This window comes from Globicephala melas, chromosome 18 (genome assembly GCF_963455315.2).
Source record: "Globicephala melas chromosome 18, mGloMel1.2, whole genome shotgun sequence".
NCBI lineage: Eukaryota > Metazoa > Chordata > Mammalia > Artiodactyla > Delphinidae > Globicephala > Globicephala melas.
Window position 1 is genome coordinate 76,046,097 of NC_083331.1, and position 23,850 is coordinate 76,069,946.

Consider the following 23,850-nt stretch of genomic DNA (forward strand, 5'->3'; position numbering starts at 1 on the left):
AGTGGAGCTGAGTGATGGTGACAGAGACATTGTGTCCCAGGACACGAGGAAGACAAGGAGGAGAAAGAAGGGTAAATTTGTGAAAGTTACAACATACATTTCCATCTGCGGGTTACACCTGGAGACTAATTGATACCCCCTCTGAAAATTATCGGCAGGCTTACGTGCTTCAGAGATGCAATCCCATTGACTTAAAAGCCTGCTATCCTGTTACAGACCCTACGGAGGAGGAAGCAAGTCATAAAATCATTTATGAAGCTAGCACACACTTTAGGAATTAGTTTTCCTTACTCTTCCACTTGATATTCCATGCATAACACCATAGTACTGAAGAAATCTCATTATTACTAAATATATCCTACAGTACTACTCTTTCAACTTGAACATGATAAGTAAAGTTAATATATGATAGATCTGCAATTCAGAAAGGGCCCAAATCTCTTCTCTTGCTTGAGTCATTTGAGAACGTGACTAGAAGCATTACGTTCCTACCCTCTGAAACAATATTTGGGCCAAGTGATGGAACCTGCGTTAAAATTGCAAATATCCTATGAACGGTGTAATTCTCCCTCAGGGGTGTATTTTTGTACACTATAAAAATGTTTATATTGTGTCTATCTGAGGTTCTCAAACCTAAATATTATAGTTTTGCTATGAACTTAAGGGAGTGTAGAATAACAGTTTGTTCAAAATATATCCATCCCCAAATATCCTGTTACGTATCATTTCAAATGAGCCGTTCTTTCCTTCGAATATTTAAATATTTAAGAGTTGCTACTGGGTTTTCTTCATTTTATAATTTGATACCTTTTTTGTTTTTATTATTGAAACTGAAATAAGCATTTTCTGGAAGTCTGAAATTATGCCAAATGTAACTCAAATTACCTCTAGGATATCACTAACAGGAAACGTACTTATGAGTACAGTTAAAAAGGTACACCTTCAGGAATCTGAAATTTACTCTGGTTTATACATAATGATAATGCAATAATTTGGAAATGTTCTGAAAACGGGATTTGTGAAGTGCTTGTCTGTCGTCACAGAAAAAGAAAAAAAAAGAAAGGATTAGAAAAAATGGGGGGAAACATATTGTGACCCACCACCAGCCCAGCCAGCGCCCCGAGCTGTCTTGCTGGGCACAGACCCACAGGGCCTGAGCAGCCTCCACCTCCAGACTGCGAGTACATTCCCTCCCGTGGACGACACCTCACTGATACGGACGCCAGCGTCCTGGCTCGGGGGGAAGAACACACCTTGTGCAGACGTACACCTGGCCTTTACATTGAGATGCAGGATCTCCCAGCAATGAGGAGGCTGAGGGCCGTGTCCTTTGCCCTGGCACAGGTGGACACCCATTCCTACCACCGGCCACCTCAGGAGCCTTGCTGGGAGCTCAGGAAGGACTCAGGGCAACCGTCCCCACGGCTCAAGGACACGCGAGTGTGGAGAGCCACTGGCCTCACCAGAGTCGGGGCCCCAGGCCCAGCAGGCAGCGCCCACCAGGGTGCTCCCTGTTAGGAAAAGGGGGACATTATTCTTCTGCCCTAGACTTCTCACTGGGCATGGGGAAACCACCAAAAGAGGCTTTATGCACACACTATATAACTAAGTAGTACAAGCAGAAAAAGTATATATGCACACACAAAAATTGTTTTTTCCACACACAGCAAGCACGTGCTGCTGGCAGGATGTGCACCTTGGGGCCGGGTCCTTCTGCCTTCTTCCCGCACCTTTCAATGATGTACACGGGTAACCACACGCTGTGCTGTGAATGACAAAGCCCTAGGCCTGGCAGCCCTGTGCACTGGGAATCTCTGAGCACATCGATCTGCCGTCACGGCGTCTCCTCCATTCAAAACTACACCCATGAATGACATCACCAGCAAATGCAACTTCAAGCAGTAAGTAAACAAGCCATGAATGCACAAACACGAGGGCGAAGAGCTCTCGGGAGGGAAAAAAAAATGAATAAACTTGTTTTCATTGGCTAGAAGCGGAACAGAAGCAGAATTGTGGTTTTCTTTGGGGGGGGCGGGTAACTCAGGGCCATTTAAAGCTAACAGTTCTCAGACCCTGCCCAGAGCATCCTGCCTGGGTGCTTTCTGCACTCCTCGTGCACAGGCCGCGCGTGTCTCTGCATCACCGGAGAACGCACACATCCCTCTCCGCATCTCAGGGCCCGCGAGCAAGATGCCAGCAGCCGGCGGGGCCCCAACTAGGCGGGGCCACGGGGCACAGGACCTCTATTCTCTCGGGGGTCACACACAGCGGTGCCCCATAACGCAGACAGACATTTAAATTCCTCTGTAAATTCCTCTGTGGCCGAAGAGAGCGATTTACATCCAAATGGAGTACCCCTGATTGAAATTTCAGGAATGGAGAGTGGAACGTGCGAAGTTACAGACCATCTTTATCAAGTGCATTTGCTAAACAGTAAAGTAAGACAGCAGCCACTGACAGCCACGCCTTCCCGTGGTTCCAGGGGGACCCAGGCCCCGGTGCCCCAGGCTGCAGACCACCCCCAGCTTCCCCGGCAGGCAGTGCCTGGACCAGCCAGGTGAAGCCGCCCTGCACGCTCCTTCCGCCCAAATGCTGAAATGTTTTTAATGTCCTTCACAGCTTGAGCCTCAGCTGGGTACACCTGCTGAAGAGAACTTGTGCAGACTTGTCAGAGCCCAGCCTAGACATTCTACCTGCTCGTTTGCTGGGAGGGACCCTGCACACCAGGGGCCTCACACCCGGGACTTTCAACGTGCCATCGGGAGATCCGCAGAAGCCTGTGGTTGGAAACTTTGGCCCCCAGTCCCTCCTGGAGTGCCCAGGGCCACCAGCTGTCAGACACGGAGCAGGGAGGTGTCTGCCGCTGCCCCCAGGTGGGAAGCCTTCATGCCCGGGGCTGGAGGGCACCCAGTCCTGTCCAGACGGTGACACACAGGGGGACACTGCTGGGACACCCCTGATCACAAACCCGTCTCATCCTTCCCTCTTCTCCAGGGAGAAGGCAGAGGGCAGGACCAAAATACCCAGCGACATAAAGTCAGCTTCCCAAACTGCTGAAGGCTTGGAAAGGTGGGAAACGATCCATCATCCGGTGTTAAGACGGCATTTCTTACTGATTGACACGAAAACCTTCCCGGGCTCCAAAGCTGGGCAGGGTTTGTCTATGACTTTTTTTTTTTTTTTTTCCCTGAGGTACGCGGGCCTCTCACTGTTGTGGCCTCTCCCGCTGCGGAGCACAGGCTCCGGACGCGCAGGCTCAGCGGCCATGGCTCACGGGCCCAGCCGCTCCGCGGCACGTGGGATCCTCCCGGACCGGGGCACGAACCCGTGTCCCCTGCATTGTCAGGCGGACTCTCAACCACTGCGCCACCAGGGAAGCCCTCTCTATGACTTTTAAGAATGGATTTAAAGAAGACATGCCTTCCCAACCACCTCTTTAGGAATCAAAAACACAAACTCCAGACTGAGCAGACGACCACTTGATAGACCACAATGACGCCCAATACATCACACACACACAGGCCCCTCCCCTCCAGAAAAGCATCACGCAGACAGGGAAGTCCTGTCCGGAGAGATCACTTCCACCTTTTCACATTTAGCAGCGTTATGATTCTGTGACACTCGGTCTATATGAATTAACATAAAATAACTTATTTTCTCCATTCTCCTTAGAGGGCAGCCGGCCATTCTGCAAAATCTACTCGTTGTATCGAACTGAACACGAATGGGGCGTAGGCTTCAAAGTGACCGAAACAGAAGAAGCAGAATAAACTTGCCCATTCACTGTAACTTTTACTATATTTACAAATCAGTTGTTTCAATATGCTCACATAAAGAAATATTAATATTTAGCCATTGTCATTCTTTGGAGATAAGCTTGAATTGGAGCCTTATTTGACTTGCCCATACTTCACACATTTTGTACAGATCTGACAAGACTATGCGTGAATCAAGTTATTTACAAGTCTATGCTAGCAATCTGCTTGTAGGGCGAGAGTGGCAGACACAGAGGGGGAAGCACAGCCCCCCCGGCCGTGCGTCCCCGCTGAGACCCTGGGTGTGGGTCACAAACCTCCCCCCAACGCGAACACGCAGCCTCCCGCCATCCACCCCTTCCTGCTCTGATTCCTTACACATCAGATTCTGAAAAATGACTTGAAGAGACCCAGGAGCATAAGCGTGTTTCCTAAAATATACACTGGACAGAGAAGATGCAAATTTCACACTTCCGGTCTGGACAAAGTAATAGCAACCCCTACGAGAAGGAACAACTACTAACACAGTAGAAATAAACAATTAGGATGGGATCGTCATTTTTCTCTTGTTCGAATGAATGAGCTGCTTTAAGACACTTCATGCAGGCCATCCCTTTTTTACGTATCTCAGAAAAATTAAGTAAAACCGAGCTTATGTTCTGAAGGTAGACCTAAACCCATGTCAAGTCCTTAAAGTGACATAAGCTACAAATAGCCACAAAGTCCACATACGAAGGGTGCGGTTTCTTCACAGAAAGGCTAGAAGAAGGGGAGGGTCTTTATCCACACGCGGTACTAGCTGTTCTGGACGCCTTACTCCCCTTAACTCCAAGCTCACCCCCACCGGTGCTTCCACGTTGAGGCCCAATCTCCATGAAATACAAGGAATAATGACTTTTCTATCATTTTAGTTTCCCAATCAGCTGATGAAGAAAATCAGTTTGTTGCAGAGCCCGAATTTCACGCGCCTTACCGGAAAGCACACTGTGCGGATGGATGCCCTGGGGAGGGGGAGTTGGGAGTAACTGACCCAGTTTTTCAAAGGAAGCCACTGGGGGTTCTGAGAAGACACAGAACCAGGAAGCAGCGAGCGGACCAGAGCATCGTTCCCTACAGCCCGGCAGAGGCTCCCCTGAGGTCCACTGCTAGACCCCTTCACCCTCGGGTGGTTCCTTTAAAAAATAAGGGTAAGGGCAAGAACGTTCCCTCCTTGGAGGTTCTGAGGATGAGACACCATCTAGACATGTTATAAGGTGCTTTACAAATAACGTCTGTGTAACCGAGCATGTAATTCCACGACCAGACACTTGTGCTTTGATGGCATTGTTTATCTTGTGACAATTTCCCTCTGCCTTCCCCAGTGCAATGACATCTCAGCATATTCCCTCCCCCAGAAACTTTTAGGTCTTTTCACCTTTTACGTCATATTTTTGAGAAAGAAAGTCAGGAGCTGACATATACCACACTAAGTGGAAAAAGACGCTATGGCGAAATGATATGAAAAATTTTTAAACACTTCACATACTGTTCCAAAGAAACTATATTTTCCGTCTTCGCTGTTGAACGTGAACAAAGTCTTTACACTGGTTGCCCAGGCTCTACACGTCACGGTTCATTGTTAGTTCCTTCTCATCACCTACTGCTCTCTCCCTGCTCCCTCTTGGTCAGCTACACGGGTCTCCTTCTGATCCTGGGACACACCAGCAACTTTCTGCCCCAGGGCCTTTGCACAGTTAGTCATTCCCTTTGCTCATATGGACTCTCCCCCTAAATACCTACAGGACTTGCTTCCTCTCCACCTTCTCCCTCTCTCTTCCCTGCCTTGTTTTCTGGAGCACTTGTTACTACCTACACTACTTCATGCTCCGAACACATGTCAACATTACGTTTATTTCCTTGGTTTCAAAGGTAGGTTTGAAGATTCGGTACTTCTGGTTTTGGGTTGTTTTTTGTTTGTTTGTTTTAGCTTGGAAGCCAAACCTCTTTCTTTCTAGCCTGCACTGTAATATTTTTCAAATGGGTGAAATAGTTTTAAAGTATGCAACATGTCACAATTAGCATCTCTGTAATGAAAAAATAAGAAAACGTAACCATTTGGTTAAATCTGAAAGCTGAAGGAAGATCTAACCTTTCCCGCCTCTGTCTCTCCCGCCCCACAGGCCACCTTTCTATCCTCCCAAGGGGCCCTTAAGGGAAGTGCCTGTCATTTCTTTGTTGGCTTTTTTCGGGGAAAAACAGATAAAACACACACTTTTTAAAAAGGCTCAGAGCTGCCTGCACGTGGTTTCAGGTGTGTCTTAAGAAAACAGAACTCTACTTGGAAATTAATAGGACGTCTGAAAATTAAGCAATTTTGAAGCCTACACTATAAATACAACTGTGATCACATGAAATGTCTGTGGATCATTTATGAGGAAAAAAACGAACTAAAATCGAAATGTTGACTTCTCACGGACAGGCAGCAGCACTGAGCACATCTTACGTGTGAGTTTTCTCAGCTTTGCAGCTACGGATGCTTCCCATCACACAGACTACAGGTGAGCATCCTTCTTCGGCAAGAGCTGAGGGTGAGCAGGGAAGCCTCAGAAGGAACGGGAGAGGGAGTCCACTAACCTCGTGAAGTTTCTGGAATCCAAAGGCTAACAGCAAAGACAGAGCACACAGAGAAATACTGGGAGTTCTGAGGCGAGGCTACCCAGAGCTCAGAGAGGCTGACAGCTCGGAGCCGGGGCCCAGCAAGATCAAACCTGTGGTTTCTCGGAGGAGAAAACTGATGTGGAAATTCCACTTCATTGGATGGACCCCAAGTGTGTGTGGGGGACTGGGGGCGCTACACGTTGGAGTGGTTCCACCAGACTTTTCCAGCAAGGACACCTGCAGTCCCAGCAGGGACAGCCCATCCTGTGTCTTTGGCCAAGAACGGCTCAAGAGTAAATTCAGAGATGAATTCTGAACATTCCAGCTGAACGGCACGGACTCCAGACTCGTGAAGATGCGTGCTTGTCGCCCAGAGTTATTCTAGGAACCGAGTTAAACGCTCCACGCGTTTAACTTGCGTTAAACTTGGGTATTTTACTGCGGTGCTTATTTCATTGAGAACTAAATCTACTCATAAACCAGCACTACCCACAAGCTAAACCACAAATAACAGTAAGAAGGAAAACGGAATTAAGATCTGTCCGTGCTACTGCGTCTTTAGTTTTGATTCTCACCCTCCGCACCGAAATGTCATTCTATCAGTGTTTGGAAGCTACTGCAAACTTTCAACTTGAAAAGAAAATGTTCATTTCAAAAACTTGTCAAAATAAATAAAATCGAAAGACTGTTTCAAAATTCATGAATGTTTGTATTTATAGAAGTGGGTCAATATTTCATATCAAGCATTTCCACACGGTTCATTATTAAAAGTTGAAATTTTTTTTGTTTATTCAACCAGTTAAAGTGAGTTTTCTGAAACTGACTGAGATAAATGTCCACTCTGGTTTTATAATATTCTAAAGAAAGAAGAAATACAGATTTTGCAGTTTCGCAACTAAGATATTTTGCGAAAACGCATCTAAATATTTTCAGCTGAACTGTACGTTTCTTATGAGTCTAATTGGTGAAGTAAGAAGAGTTCTCTGTATTAGTTTCACCAAACTTATTTGATATAAATATTTGATCAAGTATTTGTTTAAAAAATTTGATATAAATATAACTGGAAGAGCTTATGAGTAGCTCATGGATTTGTTTTGTTTCATTTGCATAATACCAAAAGTATTAGTTTAGGTCCCTTTCATGCTGGAAAACATTTTTTAAATTACCTGCATCATATAAGAATAAAACAGAAGCATAACACCACCACAAATCACGGTAGCAAATTATCTTTTAAAAAAATGCATCCAGGCTGTGGTATAAGAAACTGACCACTTTCCCTTTCTAGGAATTCTTGTTGCCTTAGCACTTCAGGAGCTCTGGCTGTACGTCCATCTCTGAATTTCAAACAAAATCAATGTGCACAGCACCCTCTAGTCCATGCCCTGTTTAATCCTGCTTACTGCCTGGAGTTTCTAAAATACTATATGCACAGTTTTTAAATTTAGTAAGAACGTCCTGGCCTGTTTCCAAAACTTCTCCCCCAGCTAACAATTCCCTCCATCCATCCGTCCCTCCGTCTATCCATCTATCCATTCATCCACCCACGTTGGGCTCCGGAAGCCCTCCAGGAAGAAAGCAGCAGGGGACCACAGGGGGCCTGAGCCGGGCCTGGCAGGGCAGAAAACGGCTGCGTCACTCACATGACAGGTTGGGGAGGCTTCTACGACCTGGGCATCCACGGGCATCAGACGGTCACTGAGCTCAGCCTCTATTTTCAGTTGCTTTCCATCACTAGCACGGGGCCGGGAAGCCAGAGCTCCGTCCCAGGTCCTCCGAGGAAGACACGTTTTCACAGAAGGGATCCAGACCTCACCCAGGGAAAGACGACCGGGTTTACTTACAAACACTCCCCACATAGCACGTCAGCGTCTTTATTCTCGTCCGCTTTCCACCTAACTGGGAAAGTGCTCCACAGAGCCAGTGCCCCCTGACAGGGTCCTCTGAGCTTTGCTTTCTTCTTATCCTGAGAAGCAGTTCCATCGCTCCATTCATTCCTGACAGGGGGACAAGCATTCCCGTTTTGTTATCCTGCGCCGCTGGCCGCCAGCGATGCTGGGTGGATTACTGGTGCGCGTGGCTTCTAATGGCAGGCGTGTGGCCGTCTGCTAGGAAGGAAGTGCTCTCTCTGCGGATGCTGGAGAGACTGGCAGCTCGTGTAAACACAGCCCTGAACCACTCCCCAGAGCACAAGGCTATAGATTCCCGACCACGGTTTTTCAAACATGGATAGCTGTTGTGTGAGCTGTTATGTTTGTTTATGTCTTCTTTTATGCCTTTCAAAGGGGGGTTAGAATCACATCTTAGGAAGGCAGTGCCTTCTGAAAAACCATTTCTCATCCCATAACAATGAAGTTAAGTAAGTTTTTTCTCGGAAAAAAATAAAAGATCTTAAAAACAAGAAGGGCACCGGTGAGATAATCCACTCCCCAGAAGATCACCACCTAGCAACCACTGATTATTCATGGGTCCTTAGGCAAATTCTAAAATTGTTCGTTTTCAAATAGACTCATCATCAAATAGAGTGATGACTCATCATGAAACAGTTTCTTAGGAGACTGCTAATGGCCTTATTCATAATGACGAGTATAGGATATTTCACTTAGAGAAGAAATGCATCTTAAGGACCCCTCAAGGAATGAATGAAAACACAGCCCCATCAGATGTCAGATCAGGGCCCCAGGATGACCCACTGATAAAGAAAAAGGACTTACATTTTCCCAGATCACAGAGGCCTTTCGATTTGAATTATCCCAAGAATTTTCTTTCTTCCTCTTCTCTTTTTTTTATTTTTAAACACAAGTAAGCACATGATCTTGAATGTCTGCCAGGCCTTCACCCTTCTGCCACATTAGAAAACACTGCCCACATGGGCATCAGCAGCCTATTTCTCTAACTTACAGCATTCTTCCTTATTCAAGTGTCTGCTTTCCTCTAGTTCTGTCCACCAGCATACCTTGTAGTATATGCATGAAGCCATTTCCTGCAAGGCTCCCAAATCAAAAAACAAATAGCACTTCTACAAACAATAAATCATTCTAGAGGGAACAGGCCATATCCTAGGAGAAAGGTATTCATCTCCACACAAAGGCCCACAGAGACAGAGCAAACCTATTCTTTCCTGATAATATTTACTAACATCTCTACCCACTAATTAAATCAGTGACCTTGGAAAAGACGCACGACCTCCCTCGGACTCTGTTTTCACAACCTTAAAATGAGTTACATTAGACGGATGGTTCTCAACTCCTCTCCCTCAAAATGACCTTGTATTTTTTTTCCTGTCACCACTCTGTGTGGAGAGAGTTTTCAAGCATTTAGTGTTGTGGGGGGTGGCGGGGTATCTTATCAAGTACAATCTACAGTTTGCTTTACTAAAACAAAGACAGCTGGAGGAATATAAGTTTTCCAACTCTGCAGACCACTGGAAGTCCAGGAAGAGAGCCTGAGAGGCCCCAGAAGAGACGACCAACCAACATTTTGATTCAGCTCTAAAATTCACCAACATCACAAGAGCTTTGAAAACAATGTCGAATCCTGAGCTCTTCCAACTGGCAGGTGTGGAAAACAGTTTTAAAAATGAGGGGGACTTCCCTGGTGGTCCAGTGGTTGAGATTTTGCCTTCCAATGCAGGGGGTGCGGGTACGAGTCCTGGTCAGGGAGCTAAGATCCCACATGCCTCGCGGCCAAAAAACCCAAACATAAAACAGAAGCAATATTGCAACAAAGTCAATAAAGACTTTAAAAGTGGTCCCCATCCAAAAAAACCAAAACCAAAAAAAAAGGAGAGCTTTCTGAAACTAACATGACCTTGTAAATCAACTGTACTACAATAAAAATTAGAAAATAAAATAAAAAATACATTTTTAAAAAATGACAGAGATTTCCTTTATTGTTCAGTCTTCCTGCTTTTAGCTGTCCCCATCTCACTCTGAATGAATAACGTGTGGAAGAAAAGAGAGAGAAATTAAGTTACTGCCACCAAGTGAAATAAAAACCCAGCTGTTAACTTGAAAGCTGCCTAAGGCCGATCTACAGTAAAATCCCAAGGTCACTATTGTATATGAGCTTCCAAAGTAGACAGTGTGTAGGACTTGGATAAGATGGGATATAAAATAAAGAGTACTGGTACAACAGCGTCTTCGTGTGGTTCAACCCATCACTACCCTTTTCTGTCTCAGGGATTCCCAGGCAAGTCACTGGGACTCTCTAAGTTGCAGGTTCCTCGTTCCAAAAATGGAGATCCAGGCGGCCCTCCTATGACACAGGGCTTTTGGAGTATTACGTGAGACTTTATGTATGAAAATGTCTTAACGCTATAAAGTGAAAAAAAAAATACTTTTTGGATTTTAAACACTTCTTTTGATTGAAAGGGGAGAGGGGGATGCAATTATCTTTCCATATTGATCAGAACAAGGGTTACGTTTTCATCATCTCATCGACTTCAGCAGCATTCTTTCAAAATCATTCACTGCCCACGGAGTTTTGGGGATCGTTAGTTACACTTATAATTTGGAGGCAAAAGATGGGTGGATTTAAGTAAGTACTTTTGAATTTGCATAGAGAAAGCACTGTGTTGCATTCATAAATAGTAAAGATTATGCACTGATTCTATGCAAAAGTGTAAGTCATTCCTGAGCTATACATATGGATTTTAAGGTAATCATTAAAATCACTAATATAATGAACTCTATCAGAATACCTATTTTTTTTCACATTGGAAAGATTGAAATTTAGTACTCTACCATAGTAACTCACTCAAGCAGCTGTACTAACAGTACCATATGGATAGATTAAAGTAACAGTAAAACTATAGTTATACTTAAGGTTATAAAGTTTTAACGCGATTAGAGAACACATTATCATTCAGTATTGGAGCTTCAATTATGAAAATAATATCCAGAGCCAGCCTCTGGGAGCACAACTGGATGCGATATTATGAAGCTACACACATGTACACACACACACACACATCACCCCAAAAGAGTAATTATTTATTTCCCCCAAATTTGGTACTCTTTAAAACTGATACTAAAAAGCCCAGTGTTTACAAAATGCCGTACACGTAATCATTCATCTTTAAGGTCTATCATGGATCACAATATTTGACCAAATATTCCAAATTCAGTAAAAGCACCAGAAGCAAATCGCATCTCTGGGCATAAACATCACCTATGGCATAAGAAAACTGGGCCAAGTCTGAAGACACGTTTGCCTGATGAACTTTCACAAAGTCTCTGGACAGGTAAAAGCGACCTGATACAAAGTTAACATTTCCTAGTCCAATAGAAAAGACATCGAGAGCCGCTAACTTAACCACTGTATCATTTGTAAAAATGCAGCCTGTAAGTCTTAACCCAATTCCATTTCAGCAGAATGCAATGAATTCAGTTCTGATGCAATGAATTCAATTAAATGAGACGGCCAAGCACAGAAGTATCTTGTATTATTCGCACCCACAGAGCAAAATGCTAGTGCCCAACATAGACTCCAGCTCTGTTCACACTTTCTTCTGTGCCCGTTATTTCAGTGCACAGTTCATGGAAGTTTCTGCAGCCACATCTAGAAAGAAATGGAATCATCAGGAGCAATTATCAGCCTCAGCATTTCCTCCATCTTGAGTGATGACTTCACCAGTTCTCTTCAGAAAAAATCTACCGCTGAACTCTGTCTACGATAATCGACCTGGAGTGATTCAGAATAATCACTGCCACCTTGAAGAATACGTTCAAATTAATGAAACGAACACAGAAAGAATCTTCCCATTGAAATGTGGCTATTCTCATAAAACCTACCACCTGATCGATAACATGTTTATACCCGCTGATCTTGGAGGTTCGGAAAATTCCGTTTGGTGGAGAAGAATGCCAGCATTCAAAGGCCTTGCCCAACTTGTACGGAAACGTGCATTCTGCTCATGTCTGCAGCAGATAAAGTCTGCAGAGGATTCACCTATCACAGGAGCCCCAGTGAAGACCGGGCTGTGGGGAAGGGCACGTTGGTCCCCTTCCCTCCGAGCTTCCCCAACTTGGTGTACTTGGCAAAGCAGATAAAGGAGTCAAGGTACATTTTCCCTTAAGTTTCTGAGGTGAAATGGGAACACCTGATTCCGTGCTACCCAAAAAAACAAAACAAAAAACCCTCTCTACTTGCCAAATCTGATACCAAAAGTTAACCGGCTCTTGGGACTCTGCTGCTACAGAAAACGCATTAGTGGGAATTTTAACAGAAAACCCATTATCCCCGTGCTGGTCCTGAAACTTTCGCAAGTTCTTTTCAGAAAGAGATTCATTTTAATACTAAGAGTTCTAAAGAAAATAAAGCATTAATTACCTATGAAAATTCCTCTTCTGGGGGTTAGTGGGCCTGTGGAAGAACAAAAGAAACGCTGGAGGTTTTCCTACCCAGTTTGACAACCAGTCAAATCAAAACAGGGCAGGAGTGATCACCCTCATTAAATCAACCCTGAAGACTGAAGCCCCAGGCCAAACAATGGCCGATTCAGCAACTCACAGTTTAAGGGTTCTGCTTTTCTCATAAGGCACCCCATATTAGGAGCAATACTCTCAATTTTAAAAAACCTATATTCCAGTTACACGTTTTTCATCTTGACACTATCTCTTACAAGCACCTCGCAAAAGGTCATCAGAAAGTACGGTCCTGATGTAGTTTCAGGATCGGAATGCTCTTTTCCTTAATTGTTATTTTACTCTGTAATTTAAAACACTACTTCATGACAATTGATAATTATCTAGGAAAAGAAAAATCTCAAGTGAAACAAAGAGGGGGGAAAAAACAATGGTTCTCGGAGACTGGAGTAAAACCAGCCACCAAAACAGAGACGGCCTGAATTTCTTAGGAAGGTACCGGCCCCACGTTCAGACAACTTTGAGCATCCCGGTTTTTAATTTAAGAACACCCGTTTACAAAAGTGCCTTTCCTGTACATAAACATCGGTAGCATCGCTGGATTTATTAACACGCTTCTTTAGAGGAGCTGAACCGCTCCGGATGTTGACAACCTCCTGGGCCTCCCAGGGGCCCTGAGCACAGGAGGAGAGGGTTATAAGGACCCCATTCTACAGACAGAGAAAGTGAGAAAGAGGGATTAAATGGCTTTCCTCTCTTGCACGTGACTCACGCAGCACGGCAACTAGACACCTGGCTTCCTGATTCCTGGGCTAGTGTTCCACACACCCTGCTTCCTGCTCCGAAGTACTATTTTGGTAAAGGTTTCTCTTTCAATAAAGGAACTAGAACAAGTCATGTGACTTTCATTCAGGAAAGCCTGTGTGTGTTTTCATTAGCACCTTAGTTGTCTGTTCCTGGGAACAGGGTGGGAACAGGGCACGGATTACCTTATTATGACAAGAGCTAGCCAACCAAAGCAGAAAAGCTTGCACGACAGGAAAAATAAAGCGTGTGTGGTTTGTCAAGTCATCTCCTTGGAGTTCTAAAAATATTCAAGCCCCTTGCTTTAAGACTTCAACAGACAATACTTTTAAACGTGCCTTGTGACTCTGCTGCCCCTTCAGAAACAATTGTGTTGCTCTCTCATCCCTGGATTCTTTCACTGTGGGAGGTGAATAAACAGTCCTTTTATGGAACAAATTTAAATACAGATGCTTTCGGGGTAATTCTTATCTGATCTGCCTTGTACCTACAGATAAACCAATTCTAGAACAAAAACCCCACTAAAGAGAAATAGCAAAATAGCACAGTTTATGGTATACACCGATCTATAACCCTAACGACCAAATATATAAAGTTCATTTTAAAAAGTGGCTTTAAAGCACAGTGACTCCAGTAGCATAGTTTCAGTTCCCAAACAACAATACTCTAAAGATTGGTTGTATTTGTTCCCATACACACCCACAAAACAAAGGATAGGTAACCTTCTCCCGGCTCCCAAGTAAGGTGCATAGTTTCGAGGTAAATTTGTACCTGCTCTGCAGGACCTACAGATACATACACACCCATCTGTGTCAATTTAAGGCGTGCTAACTTTTGAATTGGCTCCACCATTGAAACCCCACCGCCATCCCCAATTCTATTGGAAACAACCATCAGACACTGCTGGGACCTTACCTCTTTGTCACCACCTCTCCAAATACCAAACGCTAGCCCCCCAAGGGACCCCGAATGGTTCCACTTCAGCATAACTCGTGAAGTTTTTCCACGCGGAACCCAAGGAGCTGGATGTGGAAACACGGCCACTTCCGAGAGTCAGGGCAGCACACCCAATGACTCAGGAAGTTCATTTTCCATTTTCTCTTCAAAGAAATGCTTTGCAAGTCTTCCTTCCATAAACCGTGCTCTCAAACAACACTTATCTCCTGTGCACTTTTTATCTATCAGCATCACAGACAAATGTCTACGCGTAAACGTGAGTTCAGTAAAAGTGGATGTTCGTTCTGGGTTTCTCCACAGTCCCTTTCTGGCTCCACAAAATGCAATTTAGTTTCCCCGTTAATTAAGATGAGATGCCCGTCTTCCCTACCCTACTGTTCTCTGTGCTCAAATTAGTTTACTAGAAATCCATTTAGCATGTAGTCCTTTTTTCCAAAAAAAAAAAAAAATGTGGTTTGGGCACAATGGACCAATTGTAGTTATCCATTTTGCTTAAAAATAGTCTTTTTTCCTTCTTAAGAGAGTGTTTACATTAACGCCCACAGAGACTCTGGACAACCAGCAAAGCGATCTCTCATCTTTGTTCAGCCACCACCGAACATACAAACTGCTGTTTTGATTTCGGAATCCTGAATCCTATAGGTTGTAAGGAATTTTATACTGGTGGGAAATCTGAAACAAAACAGGCCAAATCAGGCCTCTCATAAACTTATCTCTTGCGGTTTAACATTTTCCCTCATCTGAAAAGGGTATCATATTAGACGTGAATCACGTTTCTGAAAGTATCTACTTTATCGGAAAGGCCTTGAATCCTTTCAGGCCTGGAGGTGCGCGCTCCAGCTCGTTCGCCCTGTGACCGCAAGAAACGCCTCCCAGGGCCCTCCTCAATCCAGTCCAGGTTTTTCCCGCCTACTCCACCAGAAGCAGTGAGAGGTGTTGTGTTCTCAGGCTGTTTTTCTGATTAGAATCAGATTTCAGCAAAATGTACTTTCGCGCTCACGATGGCCTACACCCATTCCTGTGTGCAGAGATTTCTCCTCCACTCAAGCCTAGCTACGCTGGTGTGCATCTTGGACGGCAGCTAATCACCCTGCAAGTCCCAGACACACGCGCAATTTTTCAGATGCACCTGTAGGGCTTCAGTTAACTCCAAGCAAAGTGACCTTCCGCTGAGCATCGTTTATGGGACACATCCTGCCAACTCCCAGGGGGCTTCGTTAGATGCTGAACCACCACACTCTGATAGCTCTCCGTGACTCTTTTTATCTCGTGTTCCACAATTTTAATAAAAAAGCAGGTAGCGTTTCCTCCGTTATATTGGATTTCCAGGGTATCCACTCTACAGCTATAACTTTAAATCCCGTGGATACTAGAAAACACATGCTGGATTCAGATGGCATTAGAGGGCTCTGTTCACGTTTAGAAAAAAAGGTGTACGGATCCCCAAGCTACCTCAGTCGTCACCCTGTAACCCTTGCAGACTGCTGACCTCGGGCCAGCATCTAAGACGTGTTCGCTGCTCTGTGTTCTGCGGTTCCCATAAAGCCTCTATCTTCCTGACAACGCTGCACAGAAGCGGCTACAAAATTAAAGAAGAAACTCTCTTGAGCCCCCCCCCGCCCCCCCCCACCTCTCCTCCACCGCATCATTCAAAGTTTGAGACAGTCAGAACCTCTGAGACAGTCAGGACGCACCTGCAGGTGCAAGGCAAGCACACCTCTCTCCTTTTGGATCTGTGATGAGACTGCAAAGAACAATACTGGACACCATCCCATCCAATGGTTCCTGAGAAGACCAGCATGGTCGTCTTTCACTGTCTCCTCTGAAGCCCAGATTCACATCACCTGGGCGGCCGAAAAATGCTGGGGGCCTGGGCCCCGCCCACTGGCCGCTTCACATGACTGCGCCTGGGCTGCCCCCATAGGCCATTTCTCAAGCCTACTCAGGCGGTCTAACTGGGTCAGGTGCTCCCAGCCATGGTCCCCAAACTGGCAGCACCAGTACAACCTGGGGGCTTCTTAGAAGAAGCACACTGGGAGCCGCATCCCAGACCCACTGCACCGGAATCTCGGGGATTCACCTAGCCCGGCCGTCCGGGGCTCAGCAAACTCTCCAGGTGACTCCCAGGTGGGCTCGAGTTGGACAACCACTGCTTTTGAGCTGTGTTTAAGCAGCGTCACCATTTCAGCTTGCTCGGAGCAAAGGAACGTCTCTGGTGGAAAAGCTCCCACAGGCTGCGTGTAAACTTGAAATGGTTCGCTGTTCCCTGCAGCAGTCACCAAAATGGATGTGCGTTTCCTAAACAACTTTTGGGCCCGTGTTTTATAAACTCTGAGGCTCGGCGAGAGTCAGCCGGGCCTGGCTCCAGGAAAACAAAGAGAAAGGTGAAGGCTGCGGCCTGGGAGCTACCGGAACTTCAAGTCCCCTCCCGGCACCAGTTTCCCGCCTCTCAGATGGAGAAGACCCCCTCTGCCGCCTGCCTCCCCCCGGGGGGCTGACCTGGGGGCACCCGCCAGGTGTGCTCATGGGAAGACAGGGAGTCTGGGCCCAAGAAAACAAATCAAAAGTCTCCCGAGTCCAAAGATTCCCACTCAACTCAAAGATGACCCGAGTGCTCCTGGCAAGGTCTCTGGGGTTCGAGAGCTGACATCGGCCCCACAGTGAAACAGAACAGGAAACCTGCGCCCGCACTCTGGCATTTAGGTCGAGGTACCAAAGAAGGGAAGAGGCTTGAGCCACGGACGCCCTCGCGTGCCCACCCTTCTTCCACCAGCCGCAGGGGTCTCACCTTTCACGACCGTGGCCTCTTTCAGGTGATGCGTCAAGAAGTCGAGGCTGGCGTAGGTGCTGGCGGAGGGCAGGGCGCCAGGGCCGGGCCCCACACACACCCCGCCGGTGCTGCCGGCCCCTACCGCGCCGATGAGGCCCCCGAGGCTCCGGGTCCGGCCCCAGGCGCTCTTGTCTCCCGTCTGAGGATGCTGCTGAGGCTGCTGCGGGGACGGCGACAGCCCCGGCTCGTCCCTCACGTCGATGGCGATGTAGTTGAGGCCGTTCTGGAAGCCAGCAGAAGTCTCCCGGCGCATCGGCGAGCCACTGCCCCCGGGGCAGCCGACCAAGCCCCCGGGCTGGCTCGGCGTCCAGGGCCGCGCCTGCGGGTGTTGCGGCGGTGGCAACTGGCGGGGGGACGTGGGGGGCTCGTCACCGCCACCCAGGACGCTGCCGCCGCCCCCTTCGCCGCTTTTCCTGAGAGACACGTTCTCCACCGAGGCCGAGTTGTGGCGCTTGGGGTTGTGGGCGAAGGACGGGGACACGGGGGTCACAGTGGTGGTCGAGGAGAAGGTCTCCGAGCTGTGGCGGCGGCGGCCCCCTTGCGGGTCCGCACGGATGACCTTGGCCCCGCGGTGCGGGTCTGGGGGCTGGCTGGCTTGCAGGAAGGCCTCGACCCCCGACACCTGGTCCATGAGGCTTAACCTCTTCAGGCCGGACACGGGGCTGCTCACGCGGGCCCCGTCGGGCTTCGGGGGCGCGGCGATCGGTTGCGGCGGCGTGGCAGCCACGCCGAAGGCCATCTCGGTGTAGTCGCCGCTGTCGCCCGCCCCCGAGGATGGAGAGGAGGCCGCGCCAGGGCCCTGGGAGGGTGGTGCCGGAGGCAGGCGGTACAGCTCTCCGGGCGGGGGCGGCGGGGGCGCCGGCTGCAGGGCCGAGGAGGGGGCGGCGGGGCGCGGGGGCAGCGGCGGGTACGCGGAGGCCTCGGGGGACAGGAGGGCGTCCAGAGAGCCCACGGGGTCCCCGGCCTGGCCGCCCGGCTGGGGTGACTTGGGCGAGCTGAAGTCGAGGTTCATGTAGTCGGAGAGCGGGGAGCGCTGCCGGCTGTCGCCGCTCGTGCCCGGGGTGCCCGAGCCCAGCGATGAGGCCGGGCTGCCGGCGGACAGCAGCGACGACGACGAGGCGGCCGAGGCCAGCAGCGGGGGAGCGGGCGGCGACAGGCGCGCGCCCGCCTCGCCGAAGTCGATGTTGATGTACTCGCCCGGGCTCTTGGGCTCGGGCGGCAGGGGGTACTCGTGCATGCGGGGCAGGGTCTGCAGCCCCTCCAGGGACAGGCGCGTGGGCCGCGTGGCACGGCAGCGCTGGCCCAGGAAGCCCTCCAGGCGGCCGCTGCCGCTGCCACCGGGCCTCCCGGGCGAAGGCACCGCCTGGTGGGGTGGCTGCGGGTGGCCGCCGCCGCCCCCTGCCCCGGCCGCGAAGGAGCCGGCTGGCTGCGTGGACCCCGGGCCGGCCGTCGACTCCAGCCGCTCCTCCTCCAGGATGCGCCCCACGGGGGAGCTCATGAGCACGTACTGGTCGTTGTCCCCGTTGCAGGTGTAGGCGGCCTTGTAAGAGCGCGGCAGGGAGCTGTAGCAGTAGCCGGGGACGCCCCGGAGCATCTCCCCGCCGCCGCCGGCGTGCAGGGCGGCCGAGAAGAAGTCGGGCGGGGTGCCCGAGGCTCCCGCGTCGCCGGGGGACATGTTGAGGTAGTCCCCGTTTGGAAGCAGCCTGCCGTCGGCGGCGCTCTCCACGGACAGCTTGGAGCCTCCGCACCACATCCGCATGTACCCGCTGTCCTCCGGGGAGCTCTCGGCCGGGGAGCTGGTCTTGTAGCCGCCCCCGCTCCCCGGGAAGGCCCTGCTGGCGGCAGACGCGGGCGTGGGCCCCGCGGCTCCCGTGGGGGGCAAGGCCGCGACGGCCGCGCGCGGCTGCAGGATCTGCTTCGGGGCGGACACGCTGGTGGGACTCATGGGCATGTAGTCGTCGCTCTTGCAGCTCCCGCCGCCGCCCGCGAGGGCCACGCCGGGGGTCATGGGCATGTAGCCGTCGTCCGTGCCCAGGTTACTGCTGGAGCTCCTGTGCGACCCGATCTCGATGTCGCCGTAGTCCTCGGGGTAGGGGTGGTAGGCCACTTTGGGGGAGGACGCGGGGCACGACGGGCAGAGGCGGCCTGAGCTGCCGGAGAAGGTGGCCCGCATCAGGGTGTATTCATCCAGGGACGCGGAGGAGGGCTGGGGCACTGGCCGCTGCCGGGCAGGCGTGGTCAGGGAGTAGGTCCTCTTCCTCAGCCCCCTGTCCAAGTCCTGGGCCCCGTCCCCGGAGACTCTGCGGTAGGGTCGGCCGCAGTGGCTCAGGGGCCGGTCCATGGTCATGTACCCGTACAGCTCGCCCCCGCTGCCGTCCCTGGCCGGGGGCGTCTCGGCGATGGACTCGGGCGTGTTGCTCCTGAGACTGCAGAAGGCTCTCAGGTCCCCAGGGCTCGAGCCGTACTCGTCCAGGGACATGAAGCCAGGATCGCTGGGGGAGCCCGAGGCCGAGGCGCTGCCGCTGGAGGGTCGCTGGGGGTGCAGGGGGTGCTGCATGTGCGGGTGCGGGCCCGGGGGCGGCGGGTAGGAGCCCGAGCCGTGCCCGCTGCTGGACGACAGGCTGCCGGGGCTGGTGGCGGCCGCCGGGGGCGAGTGCGCCACGGGCATGGACATGGAGCGGCTGTGCTGCAGGGCGCCCCCTGCCGGCGCCAGCGTCACCTTGCTCGCGCGGCCGCCGCAGCCGCCGCTCAGGGTGTGCGAGCGGCTCAGGGGCGCGCGCACCGGCCCCGGGCTCAGGGGGCTCCCCGCCACCGACACCGGCCTGCCGCCCGCCGCCCCGGCCCCCGCCGCCACGCCGCCGTCGCCCTCGCTGGCCGTGCGCACCCGGCACGAGCTGCACTTGGCGGCCGGCGGTGTGGCGGCCAAGCTGTCGGTGCGCGAGCGGCGCACCAGGCCCGTCTGGCTGGGGGGCAGGTTGACCAGGTGGTGGTGGCGACGCGCGCCGGGGACGCTGATGGGGTGCGTGGCCGACGAGCCGGACGACTGGCTCTTGCTGCGCGGCCGGAACTCGAAGAGCTCCTTGAGCGCCTTCATGGCCTCCAGGATGGTCTCGTGGATGTTCTGCGCCACCACCGAGTCGTCTGCCTGCATCCACAGCTCACCGGGGCCCGTCACGGCCGAGCGGCCCACCTCGATGAAGAAGAAGCTGTCCGAGTGGCCGCAGCGGCGAATGTTCATCAGCTGCAGCGTCACCGACGGCTGCTCGCAGTTGAGCTTCACGAAGCCGATGGTGCGCGCCGACAGGCACAGGCGGTACACGCCCGTCAGGTTCTTGCTCTGGCCCAGGCCTTTGGGCTTCAGGTTCACCTGCCACACCTCACGGTAGGCGGCCGTGGCGGGCGCCACCAGCCCGTAGCTGTCATCGGCCGCGGCGGCGGCGGCGACGGCGGCGCCGGCCGAGCCGCCCAGGGCGCCGGGCAGGGAGGCGCTGCAGGACGCGGAGGGGGCGGCGGCGGCGGCGGCGGGGGGCGCGTCGCCGGCGCTCGCTCGGCCCTCGCTGACCAGGTCGGTGAGCGCGCGGTACCAGCCCTCCTGCTCCTGCTCGTTCTCGGCCGCCACTGCGAAGTACTCGTCCTTGGTGTAGAGGGCAATCAGGTACTTGTGCTTGGCGTCGGCGCGCTTGTTGATGTTCAGGCAGCAGTCGAGCGCGATGACCCGCTTCGGGGCGCCCGCTTTGCTCCGCCACTTCTTCTCGCTTTCGTAGTACTCGAGCCGCGGCGGCTGCGGCGCCGGCCCCCCGCCCGCTGTCGCCGCCGCCGCCGCCGCCTCGTCGCCGCCCGCTCCGGGTCCGCGCAGCACGAAGAAGCGCTTGTGGCCGTGCTTCTGCTTGCGCAGGTAGCCGCACTTGCGCACGCCGCTGTTGTTGTTGTTGTTGTTGTGGTTGAGGTTGAGGTTGGGGCCGTCGCCACCCGCCGGCCCGGGGCGCCCGTTCATCGGCGGGCTCGCCATCACCGGCGCTTCAGGCCGCGCCGCCCGGCCCGGCGTGGAGGGGCCGGGGGGAGCGGAGGGGGCGCGGGCGGCTCCCTCCCCCCCTGCTCGCCCGCCGGAGCCCGCGTCCCTCGGGCCCAGGAGGTGGGGAAGGTTCGGGGAGGCCCGCCGGGTGGAGGGCGGGGGGCCGGCACCGCGCGGTGGCGCAGCGCCCTCCGCGCTCCGGGGCCCCAGAGGATGCCCGGCGCGGGCGGCGGCGGCGGCAGCGGCCGCTGCCTCCCGGGCTCTCGGGCGGCGCCTGGGGCTCGCGGGCTGGGCCGAGAGTCGGGGGTCCCCGAGCCTCGGGGCCGAGCCTAAGGCGCGCCCGGCCGCACGGGTCCCGCCGCCGCGCCGCGCTCCGGGGTGCCGGGGTGTGCCCCGGTACTCGGGGTCCGCGCCGCCGCCGCCGGGGCTGCTGCTGCTGGTGCTGCCAACGGCGACCCGGGCTCGTCGCGGTCCCCGCCGCACAGTGAGTAACACATCGCGCACCGAGTGACTGAACTAAGAAGAGCAAAACAACATGTGACTCGGCGTTACGCAGGCACACACGGCGCGGCCCGCCCCGCCCCGCCGCCCGCATTGGCGCCGCGCTCCGCGACGGACGGCTCGCACGGCCAATAGGCGCGGGGCGCGGGGGGGGCGGGGCGGGCCGCGCACCCCGCCCCGCCCCCCTTTCTCCCGGGGCCGCGTTTCCCGCCGTCCCCTCCCCCTCCCGCGGAGGCCAGGGCCCGGGTCGGGTGGGGGCCGGCTCGGGCCTCATTAATCAGAGGCTCGTTGTGGATGCCGGCGGAGGAGATGCCACCCAGGGCGGGAAAAGGGGCGCGCGGGAGGGGCGGGGGCCGGCGGCCGACGCGCGGAGGGCCCTGCCCTCCCGCCTTTGACTCAATTAATTGGGCTGGGAGCTTCCGCCAGGGAGGGGACTGGGGTGGGCGGTGGGGGGGGAGGAATTGGGACTGCAGGGGGCGGGGGCCGGCGGAGATCAAGGGCCGACACCGCCCGCCAGGGTTCGGTGCGTGGGAGGGGACGGTGGCACCGCACTCGGGCCCCGCATCGCCTTGCCGCCGCCCCACTAGCGGGGCCCAAGATAGGGGCAGTGAACTTGGCCGCCCTCTCGGAATCCCCCTCCCCCCAGCACACACTTTGGCTTGCGGATCCGGCGCCCCGGCTTGGGGTGGACGCGCGCCCGCCCGGCTGGGCGGTTTTGCTCCTGGGTGGTTCCCGGGTGCCCGGCCCGCGGCTTGTTTACGAGCATCACGTTAGCACCAGTGAGCTCTGGATCCATAGCAGTTTCGTGCCCCTTCCTGGAAGGAGAGCCGGGGTGCTCCCGGGGTCCCACCCGCTCAGGGGCGCCCTTCCCTCGCACCGGGTCGTGGGCTCTTTCCGGGGCGTCATCAGCGCCATTCACTTGTCAGGGTCTCGGGAAGTTGAAATCGTCTGTTGGATGTAATAGGAGAAAGAGGAGGACGAGCAGGCGTAGAAAACTGCAGTTTCCTTAGTGCTGGGAAGGGGGCGCGCTCCAGCGAGCACACAGCCCTGTGAGCCGGGTCCCCGCGGCGGGTGCCCTCCTCCTGCTAGACCCTCCGCCCCACGCGCGGAGGCGCGGGAGTGGGCGGTTCCAGACCCGCGCGCCCTTAGCCGGCAGCGGCCGCTGCGTGGAAGGCGCCCATGGATGCTTCGAATTTTTACATCTGTGTGCCTTCTGTGACTTTCAAAGTCGATCACAAATAAGGACCCACCATACAATCGCGTCTCCTAAATGACAGTGAGGGCTACTGGTGAGGGTGGGAGTCCCCGAGTTCAGATCAGAGCAGGCTCCGGATCCTGCAGAAACCACGAAGGCTAAAAGCAAGCTTGTGTCTTTGTTTTTTCGTTTTTTGTTTTTTTCAATTGTGTGTCTTCACGAAATGATTTGGAACAATAATGTTGGTTATTTTTTTATTAAGTCCTGGAAGTTTGCCTTTGAATGTCCTCTGTACTTTATAAAAGTCTTTATTTTAAATATAATAAAGTCTTAAATTTAAGAAAAGTAAAAAGATTATAATATTAGGAAGGGTGATATATATTTTAACCTGTTTGTAAAACTGTGACCTAAAAATTCTGCTAATTTTATGGGCCAAGAGATCCTTACTTACAGAAAGATCATAGTAGTTTTGTTTGTTGTGTATACACGTTATGATTATTGATGAGTAACAAACATAAGAATAATCAATGTCACAAAAATCATCATAGAATTTGCCTCAAAGAGGTGTATGTAGGGTTTTCCTGGTGACGCAGTGGTTGAGAGTCCGCCTGCCGATGCAGGGGACACGGGTTCGTGCCCCGGTCCGGGAGGATCCCACATGCCGCGGAGCGGCTGGGCCCGTGAGCCATGGCCGCTGGGCCTGCGCGTCCGGAGCCTGTGCCCCGCAGCGGGAGAGACCACAACAGTGAGAGGCCCGCGTACCGCAAAAAAAAAAAAAGAGGTGTATGTAAAGT

At 52.4% G+C, this 23,850-nt stretch overlaps 1 protein-coding gene and 1 long non-coding RNA gene across 2 annotated transcripts in view; one reads left to right on the forward strand and one right to left on the reverse strand.

The window, feature by feature from the left end:
• IRS2 (insulin receptor substrate 2) overlaps positions 1 to 21,479 on the reverse strand; it is a 29,780-nt gene extending 8,301 nt beyond the window's left edge. The window contains exon 1 of the mRNA XM_030856763.2: positions 17,307 to 21,479. Within this exon, the coding sequence (XP_030712623.1) occupies positions 17,307 to 21,357 (4,051 nt within the window). The 5' untranslated portion in view covers positions 21,358 to 21,479. The remainder of the gene's footprint in view (positions 1 to 17,306) is intronic.
• The window catches only part of LOC132593842 (uncharacterized), a 41,283-nt gene continuing 38,327 nt past the window's right edge, over positions 20,895 to 23,850 (forward strand). Inside the window, exon 1 of the long non-coding RNA XR_009559761.1 lies at positions 20,895 to 21,003. This is a non-coding gene — a long non-coding RNA (uncharacterized lncRNA). The remainder of the gene's footprint in view (positions 21,004 to 23,850) is intronic.